Source organism: Gymnodraco acuticeps, unplaced genomic scaffold, assembly GCF_902827175.1.
Source record: "Gymnodraco acuticeps unplaced genomic scaffold, fGymAcu1.1, whole genome shotgun sequence".
Lineage (NCBI taxonomy): Eukaryota > Metazoa > Chordata > Actinopteri > Perciformes > Bathydraconidae > Gymnodraco > Gymnodraco acuticeps.
Window position 1 is genome coordinate 369,379 of NW_022991443.1, and position 9,843 is coordinate 379,221.

General features: G+C 40.0%; 2 protein-coding genes across 2 annotated transcripts in view; both read right to left on the bottom strand.

The window, feature by feature from the left end:
- atp13a2 (ATPase cation transporting 13A2) overlaps positions 1-2,004 on the bottom strand; it is a 56,159-nt gene extending 54,155 nt beyond the window's left edge. The window contains exon 1 of the mRNA XM_034196383.1: positions 1,855-2,004. Coding sequence (XP_034052274.1) covers positions 1,855-1,867 — 13 coding nt within the window. The 5' untranslated portion in view covers positions 1,868-2,004. The remainder of the gene's footprint in view (positions 1-1,854) is intronic.
- Positions 2,005-2,441: 437 nt separating this feature from the next.
- Positions 2,442-7,406, bottom strand: LOC117532841 (succinate dehydrogenase [ubiquinone] iron-sulfur subunit, mitochondrial). Its single transcript, XM_034196399.1, has 8 exons — positions 7,254-7,406; positions 5,988-6,121; positions 5,821-5,906; positions 4,235-4,371; positions 3,970-4,086; positions 3,744-3,845; positions 2,990-3,112; positions 2,442-2,898 (listed from the first exon to the last, which is right to left on the bottom strand). Exons 1-8 carry the CDS (start codon positions 7,317-7,319, stop codon positions 2,818-2,820), a joined length of 846 nt encoding a protein of 281 aa, XP_034052290.1. The 5' UTR covers positions 7,320-7,406; the 3' UTR covers positions 2,442-2,817.
- Between the last annotated feature and the right edge of the window lie 2,437 nt (positions 7,407-9,843).

The window sequence follows — 9,843 nt, forward strand, 5'->3', positions numbered from 1 at the left end:
GGCTGCTGAAGCTAGACCATCATCGCGGAGCAGCAGAGCCGACAAGCAGGAAGACTCGAGCACACAGCTCGCGCTGCATTATAATATATAAAAAAAGACTCGCGGCCGCAGATTACTCCGGGTCCCAGACCCCCCCATACACCAAAAATATTTGTATTGCAGATCTACATGAATCACACAAACTACCTATTTTGGATTCAAAACGGCGAATTTCGCCGAAAGGTGAGTGATTTTCATGCCTGCATACCTATATAAAGTATATAAATATAGTTTTTTTTTAAAAATACCAAACAGATCCTGCATTTTAGCCATGCCTCATTTCGCTCTATTTGCTCTTTCCAGCCCTGTCTTTGCAGGGGCTGATTCTGTGATGTAGCTTTAATGCAAAAGAGCTGCAGCTGACCACGCCCCCCTGCAGGAGAGGGGAGCATGCTTTGAGATCAGCTGCTGGGCTGTCAGAAGAGGGGGAGAAAAAGAGATCTCCGTCCTCCGTGTTTTATTCTTATATATGATTATATATAGTCATTATTCATTTGTTTTAAAGCTCAATAAATAACAAAGAAGACCTTTGACCGGCACTTTTCTAATTTTGTCCGGAAGATTTCAACTTTAACAGACATGTTGACAGGCGAAAAAAAATCGAACTGAAACTCTGCCGCACGGTCCCCACAACACGGTGGCACAACACCGATGTTGTGTCAAATTATGCACCCCCATCGTGAAATGCACCCCTTGAAACGGGAACGCGCATTTGAATGTATAGTCCGCTATTCTATGTTGTATTTTTGATGGTTGGGTTGTCGAATCCTGGATTTTGCATTCATTCGTCACTTATTTTTCAGTTAATTTTTTATTTAATATATGTTTTTATTTAATTGTGACGTCCTGTCTGTATACTTTTACTTGTGCTTTACAATGTATTGTTTATTTTTACATCAAGTGCTTGAGGGTGGGATTAATATAATTTTTTTTATTTTGGGTGGTGCTTTTTATGAACAGCCTGGTTGCCACGATATGCACCACTTGCTATCTCTGACAATAAACGTGTCACATACATGAAACTTGTTCCAATTATTGGTACTAGTCCTACAACTATACCCTCCAAAGTGCTTGAGGGTGGGATTAATAGAAGCATCTTTTTTTTGGAGGGTGCTTTTTACGGCAGGCCAGGGGGTGCATTTCACGACGGGGGTGCATAATTTGACACAACATCGGCCTGACTTATTGTCTCGGTCCGGCCCTGGCTGTACCGGTTTGCTCTGCCATCGCGTGAAGGGTCACCTCACCGTATATTGTGATGCTAATACTTTTCTGCTTTTACTTGAGTAACATTTTGATTACAGGACTTTTACTTGTAACAGAGTATCCCTACACTCTGGTACTTCTATTTTTACTTAAGTACAATATCTGAGTACTAGCTCCCACCTCTGCTAGAAGGGATTATGTTGGCTTGCCATAGTGGGAAAAGCACCGTTACAGTCCAAGCTTTTTAACATTGATCCAGCATGCACAACACCCAGACGTCATTATTAATGTAATTAAATACACCTGTGCTTTTCCTACTGTGAAGTTCAAGTAGTAGCTGTTAGTGTTAGAAGCTACATTGCTATTGGAGTTTGTTTCACTGAGCAAAAGTAGCCTACGACAAATGAATATGAGCTTGAAGCGGATTATTCTGTAAATGGTTGTTACCTTATAACCCGTCGGTCAACATTTATCAGCTCAGCTATCAGTGTAGAGAGACACGTTAACGTCCCCGCCTTTATTGGCTCAATGTTACCTTTTAGCTTAGCAAACACAGCTGTTTAGTTGCAGTCTGCCCTCGGGATAGAGGGACAGCATTCAAACACTTACCACGCCTATCCATCCTCTGGTCACGATGGCAGCTTCCACATGACCTCCTCTCTCACTACCCCCGGCGGAACGACGGACTGTCTTCTGACCGAGCAGAAAAGCTGCTTCTTTCAAAACATTTTCGCTATTACAGCTAGACTGATGCCTTCTACGGGAAGTCGCGTAGTCCAAAATAGTCACAAGCGTGTCTGTCTGCGGTCAATGCAGCCCCTACTTGTTTTGCGGTAGGCTACATATAATGTATCAGAAGTATTAGCCTACTTTCGAACCGTAGTGATTTCTAAATCCCCATATATCTCTTTATAACGAAATATATAATATACCCCGTTATAAAATGTAAAAATCCGTGAGATGATGAGTGATATTACCAATTATAGCCCACACATTTCCATTAGAACTGTGAATATTAACGGAAAACCAATTATTGCTTTTTCTAAGGCAGCCTTTATAAAGGCTTTCGGCTGGTGTTTATTTTTCCCTTTTCATCCATTTGTTTTTTACCTGCTTTGACAAGCTAACATTTATTCTGCTTCAATATTGCATTGTATCAAGTAATCGGTTTTTTTCACGATTCAAAAGAACATGTATTACATTTCCATAATGATCTTTAATGAACACATAATTAATTATTTACAGTACATTTTTCATGCTTAGAATAAATACAACAGAGCTTAGTATTTCCACTTTGCAGACAAATAGCAGAAATGTGGTCCAACATGTTGCAACCTTCCAACATATTTGGCTGAACTGTCCTTTGCAGAACCCTTTTCACACACATTCCTGTCTTGGTCTGCCTTATCACCTCACACTTACACATATCCACAAACTCATGTTTTACACACTCATGAAAGTGATACAAATGTGCTAATGTAGGCAAAATATAACGGGGTGGGTCCTTATCATCGTCTTAGCTTAGTTTAATGTTTTATCAGTGATTCTCAGGCCCGCTGAATGTTGATTTGTTCATAAAGCTACTGCTTTCTTCTCTTTGTAGGTTGCCATCATTTTCTTGATCTCTGCAATGGCCTTTCCTGGGTTGAGACCCTGCGGAGCAGTGAGTAAAACAGACAGTGAGAAACTAAAAGTCTATTAACCTTGCGAGAGAGTGTGTGTGTAAGAGTGTTTTTTTTAGTACCTTTGGACACGTCTTAGTGCAGTTCATGATAGTATGGCAGCGGTAGAGAGAGAAAGGGTCCTGAAGTTTAGACAGACGCTCCTCAGTGAACTCATCACGGGAGTCAATCATCCACCGGTATGCCTGTTGGATAATAACACACATTTTCATCTGTTTGCTCCATCATGAAAAATTGTTGCACTGATTTTTTAAATATAAAACATAGACTACATAATAAGTGCATGATTTCAGAGGGCAATGCTCAATGTTAAAGAACCCCTATTCTTCTTTTTTGCTTTTTGGGGGTTTCCCCTTTCCTGTAGTGTGTAATAGTCTTTGTGCATGTTAATAGTGTCTAAAGGCTCAAATCCCAAAGTTCCCTAGGTGATTAAAATAAAAATTCTTTGTGGATGTATAGTCATTCGCTTTTTTATCTGTCAAACCTCTAAAACCTGTCAATGTTAAAATAAAACATAAACTGTCCATACTACATATCTATCACAAAAATCTTGACAAGGGTGTTGGACAAGGAGTCGCATGACAGGATTCCTTTTAAACTCATGACCACTTGCCACGCGCTTTTGCTCTGGCACCCCCCTCAGGTTTAGCTTCACATTTTCTGCCTCCCTAGTGGAAATGATCTAGCAACATTTTCACTCTCTGGTTAGTAATGAGCATAACAGGCTCACAAGGTCCCTAGTATGGACTTAAATTCCTGTTACATTTATTATTTGAAATAACAACAAGCATCTCATAAGCAAATATGATGACCCACCTGCATTAGGACAGCAGGTCCCAGGTATTTGTCTCCGTTCCACCAGTAGCTGGGACAGCTGGTGCTGCAGCAGGCGCAGAGGATGCACTCATACAGGCCGTCCTGTTGGGGTATGAAGAAAGTTATCAGGCAGGCAAACTACAATCACTAAAAGTGTGATAATGCTAAATCTTTTCACGAGTAATGTATCGAACATTGGACCTTACAGTAAGAATGGTTTATTTACCAGTTTTTGCCTGTCCTCCACTGACTGGTAATACTGCTCCTTCCCTTCTTGTGCTTCATCTTTCTTCTTCAGGTAGGGCTCGATGGATTTGTACTGTGCGTAGAAGTTGCTCATATCCTGGTGGAAATCACAAGAGGGAGAACTTACTCAAACAGCCAATTAATTATATATATGATTTTATTATTCCTTTATTTCAATTCTTGCTACTTTCACAGCACTTTGAAATATAGCCATGGTTATAATGTTCCCATCTTGCAGTACTTACAGGCACCAGATCTTTGACCACATACATGTGTGGCAGCGGGTAGATTTTGGTCGGTTTGCTGGTGTTGGTGTCAATTTTGTTAAGGCATGCCAGAGTGTTGCCTCCATTTATGTTCATGGCACATGAACCGCAGATACCTGAAAGGATACACAATCACCAAGACTCAATCACTGAACTAAATCCAAGTCCCCTAAAATAGGGTTGGGAACCGAAACTCGGTTCCAGATGAGAACCGATAAGAAAATGCCGGGTACCGGGTACCCATACAAAATACACAATTTCGGTTCTGCTTAACGGTTCCTAAACGCGGTAGACCCTGTATTCCAGCGGGTCCGTCTGCACCGCGGCGCTGCGGTGACCCGGTGGAATACAGGGCGGACCTGGAGAATCACAGAACGGCCGGTCGTCAGCGGGCCATTGACGGCCGGCTCGGTACGCTGACGGCCGGCACCGCCCTTCATTTTTTTAAACGGCATCATATAAGTTGCGCTGACAGGCGACAGAGGTCCACAGTTGCCCCGCAGCGAGGCTCCCCCGCTCTCCCGTAGACATTTCACGAGCTCAGTCACTTCATAACATCAAAGATAGGTCGCGGTAAACACTCTGACGTTTGACCTCTTTATTTTACAATTTTGGAATCGAAACGGGGAATCGATAAGAACCGGAATCGATAAGCAGAACCGGAATCGAAATCGGAATCGATAAATTTCAAACGATACCCATCCCTACCCTAAAAGAATACACTGTGAGCTTTTTTGATTAATTAATTGATAGGACGCTTACAAAGTAGCACAACCTCAAAATAAACTGAGGAAATATATGCTCTGGACTGGAAAAGGGATTATATAAAATAAATTAATACACATACGTTTCAGCTTTTTTTTTAGTTGTCAACCTTTTAAATGTTACCGTGTCATTGTAGAAATGCTCCTTTTCTTCTCTTTTTAGGGGTTATATTGTCATATCATCATATGTGTTTGTTATGTGTATTATTTTTGCCTGTATATTAGCGACAGCAGGAAACAAACAAAGTCGCTGAGAGGCTGAGGCCGGGCCTGTTTGATATTGTGTGACACGCTAGAGAAAAGTACTTGCTGAACGGCCCTGTGTCCCCCTCTCTTCCACACACACCTCACACAGGTGAACAGGATTATAATGAGTGCTGCCCATATCCATGTGACCCAAGCTAACCAATCAATAGCGATCAAACAAATATCTTATATAAAAACATAAAGGATTACTAAACACGTAATAACATTATCAAAAAACTCTTGAAACCGACAAGAAAAAAATAAACAATATCAGTGGCACTCATTTACATCAGGCACAAAGTTAAATTAAATCTGATATATTTGGTTGTATTTTAATAAATTATGTTTATGTTTTTTTGCTGTTTGTTGTTTTTGTCCTTTAATTGAGTGGAGTTTTTGTTTTAAAGCTTGTGGCTTCTTGACCTATCTAATTCAGTCTTATTTGTGTACACATAAATATTAACAATATAATTATAAAGGTATATCTAATTTGTTTTTATCTTTGGAAATTGTTTACATTATTATGTGCAAGCTCTTTTTCAATTTGTGACTTACCTTCACGGCAGGAGCGTCTGAATGTGAGTGTGGGGTCAATCTCATTCTTGATCTTAATGAGGGCATCCAGAACCATTGGACCACAGCTAGAACAGAAGAAGCAGGTCAATGGAATTGATCACATAAAGATTAAAAGACTTGACAATTATCATGGAATTACAACTCACCTGTTGAGATCTATGTCATATGTCTGCATTCGTGGTTTGTTGCCAGCAGAGTCTGGGTCCCAGCGGTAAATCTGGAACTTCTTGATCCTGGGTTCAGGGGCCGGGGCCGCGGCCGTCTGAGCATGCCGTACCATCTGTAAAATAAGCAAAGAGAGGCTGTATAAATCAAAGAGATATTTCAAATGGAAAATACTGCATGATTTCTAGTACTTAAAATAAAATAAATAGCTGTGCAAGCAAGTGTTATGTACAAAGGCCCACGTCATAATGTGACCTAGCTGCTGTATACATGAACTAAAGGCTAAAATAAGACCTGGTAATTCTATCCTGTAATACAAGAGGATACATGTTACCGAAACCAAACAACTACAAAACGTACACTTTATTTGCATTATACAATCCTAAACATTACCAATGAGTGCTTTTAAGTAGGAAACATAATAAAGCAAAAGTAACATATAACAAAAAACCACCACAAAAATATAAAAAGTAGTTCTAATGAAAGCCTTTAAAACCACATCATGAATTATACATTTATTATAGATCTTGTAAAATATTAAAACTACAATTACAATCTTTAAGACACCCTTTCAAATAAACCAAAAATAATAGAGTATTTCATGTTTTAGCTAGTTAGTCTGTTTACACAATGTGCATTACAAAGGGAAGAGTCTCCCCCTAGTGGTAGTATGGCTGAACTTCTACGACAGTGTTACATCACTTTGCAGTCTTTGGTTACCTAACTGACTTTTTAAGGACAATGAAAGATGGAGTTCAGCCCAATAACTTAAATATTTCTTTAAAAAGTTGAGTAGTAAAGAAATCTTTGTGTTTCCTAACTGCTATAAACCTTTAGATTTGATATATAACCCTGAAAGATGGAAATGTGAGGGAGGGGTTGTACAAAGGCTCAGCTCACTAACAATGAACAGGTTAACTACTCATTTAATATAATGATAATGAAACGTGGACTGCTTAATGTAAATACTACACGAATAATTGACACTTTACAGAAAAGCCAATAGTATTACTAACATTTACACACCTAGCCAGGAAGAGCAGGGTGGGTTGTTACATGTCGTTGTATTACAAAACTAGCATTACACAGTTTGGGGTGATTCGCTGTTGCTTAGCATACACCTAGCTGTCAATAAATCCACACCAACACCTATTTGCTAACATACACACTTCTAAAAGTAGCCCATGAGGCATTTCTGCTTTAATACTATGTCCTTGATGAATTTAATAACGATATTCTGTACTCACCACCACCATGCCAGAGTTCCTAATGGCCAAAACATTTCGACTCAAGACCAAACTAACCACCGACATCTTTAAGTATATATTTGTTGTTTACTGTAAAACTCTACAGAGCAGACAGGACAGTTCAGTTTTGTCTCAACTAGACTCTACGTAAGCATAAGCCCCGCCCTCTATGTGAGTCCATGTTACGTGACGTTCACAATGATTGTTGCCTTCACGGACTCCCACCGAGCTCTTTCATCCTGCTGTCAGACCACACACTTGTACGCAGATATTAACGTTGCAGCTGTATAGTACAAACGAGCCTCAAACTTGATTACGGCAAGTCATGTTTCATTATAAAAACAATGATAAATGCACATGCTTCACTTATTTGTTTCGTAAATGTAGACTTAATTCGTGAATAGACTATACATCCGACAGCATTTGAATGCACCATTGTGTATGAGCCTCACATTGCTACAAACCAGGGTCAGTTATGTACCCATGATAGCACATACATACAGTGTTATACAGGTCAGGTGCAAAATATTACATATAGGTTTATGATAATAATGATTCTTATTTGACTTTGCCCATATCTTCTGAGGGTTCTTCTTTTAGGTAAAAATATGTTGATTTAAAAAGTTGTTTCTACCCTTTTCTGAATTTGTTGCATTATTAAATATATTTTAATATTGTACATTTTTGTAATTAATTTCCTATTTGTATTGATATTTCATTTTTAGGCCATCTCAATAAAGTTTAAATTTAAATCATGCAAGCATTGTTACTTAACCCTTCTCTTGCGTTAGGTCATACCCCCCTTCCCATGCTATTTTCGGTCAAAATTGACCAGTGTGTTTTGCACAGTGATATCTCTAGAACCCCTTATCCAATTTTGTTGGTTGACATCTCATTTGAACAGTCAAAGCAAGTAGAATCAAGGGATGACAGACAGAATGACACCAGGGGTGAATTTCATATTCTTTTTGGCAGTAAGTTCAAAGATAGTGCTTATTTTACATTACTGTATATCAGGGGTACTCAAATACAAATCTTAAAGGTCCAAAATAAATGTTTCAATAAGACAAAGGTCCGTTTATTACGGTCATTCAAACTTTTAAACAATTGCAACAAGTTTCTTAACACGAGGTTGCAAAAACAAAAATAATCTGTATGCAGCAGTTTTCATTGTTATTGTTTCTGTGCTTGACCCCTCAGAGTCGCAGTGTGAGAGCTGCACAGTTATGAATAAAGGCAGCTGCACCCTCTTTCATTCAGCATTCCCATTATTGCTTTATAAATGTCTTGCCCCCTTGTGTGTCCACTGAGGATCGTCAGGCCCAACACATCTTCAACAAACTCCCCCTTTGCCTCATCATAAAAACTCACAAACACCAGCAACTGAGCATTGTCAGTGGTGTCAGTGGACTCACCCACAGCTAAGGAAATGTTACTGTGCATTTTTTATTCCATCACAAAGCTGATGAATCAAATCACCAGCCAGTATTTATGTTCTTCTGGTTGCTGTGCAATCTGAGAGGGGATTTGCTTCATTTGACCTGTTATTTCCTCTTTTTGTTTGCCTTCAACATGGTCTCCATCACTTCAGTCATGCATTCTTTTATACTGCAGTTATTATCCAGTGGAAAGTCCTTACCTACTGGCCTAGTTAAATCAAAGTGGTTACTTTTTTTTGGCTGGGCAGTGTAGTTTTACACACCGTCTTATTTGACTTTCTCAGGACTTAAAACAGTTTTTTGGGGGCAGACCCCCTCAAAGAAAACAATATATTTACACACGTAAGGTCATCATCTTAATCGTTTTGTATGCTCATCCGTGAGCAGAGCATCAAGTTGACATGTCTATTACAGCTGAATGCGGCGATTACCATCTTGTTCAGCGAAACGCCTCACAAACTTATTAAGATCAACAGCTTTAGTGCGTTTTGATTCAATGCTGAGTACAGTCAAACTGACAGTCTCTTCTCTGTCATTGTAGACCGCAAATACCTCATTCCTTCAGTGCTTGGGTCCGAATGCTTCTCGTTTTGCGCCGTGCAGTTAAAAATGAAATCGCCGCCAAATCGTATGTCCACGCTCGCGCCAGGACCGGGGGAGGGGTTACATGACGTGCATCTTGTGCTGCATTCACTTGCACTCGGACATTAGAGACTTTCTCTCATAAATGTCCGATGAGCCACAACTTTTCTTTCAAAACAAAGCTGCCAACTGGGGTGGCAGCTGGGGTGGCAAGGCTCTTTTTAGGGTGTCAGTTGCCACCCCGGTAGGTGAAACTAGGCTACTAGCTACAGTACAGATGGAATTGTTTTTGTTTTAATTCTCGCTCTGACTTAGACAGGTTGAAAGAGACACACACATTTTTCCCACCCGCATTCCGCGAAGACCCACCCTACTGTGCCACTGTGCCTCTGATTCGCAGATTGTTTGGGGGGGAAAAACGCTGACTGGATGCTGAATGTGATTGGACTAAAGCGTTGACACACACAGGTGGAACACAGTGGAACAGTCAGACATGCAGAGCGCTGTTTGCAGTGGACATAGCGGAGAATTTTTACTCGTTGCGGCGATGTCTCACATATAATACAGAG

Excerpts from the sequence above, each read along its gene's own strand:
- LOC117532841 (XM_034196399.1), bottom strand. The coding sequence starts at position 7,319 with ATGTCGGTGGTTAGTTTGGTCTTGAGTCGAAATGTTTTGGCCATTAGG. Across the intron at positions 4,372-5,820 it reads CAGACGCTCCTGCCGTGAAG|GTATCTGCGGTTCATGTGCC; the intron begins GTAAGTCACAAA and ends GTATCCTTTCAG. Across the intron at positions 3,846-3,969 it reads TGGAGGACAGGCAAAAACTG|GACGGCCTGTATGAGTGCAT; the intron begins GTAAATAAACCA and ends ATACCCCAACAG.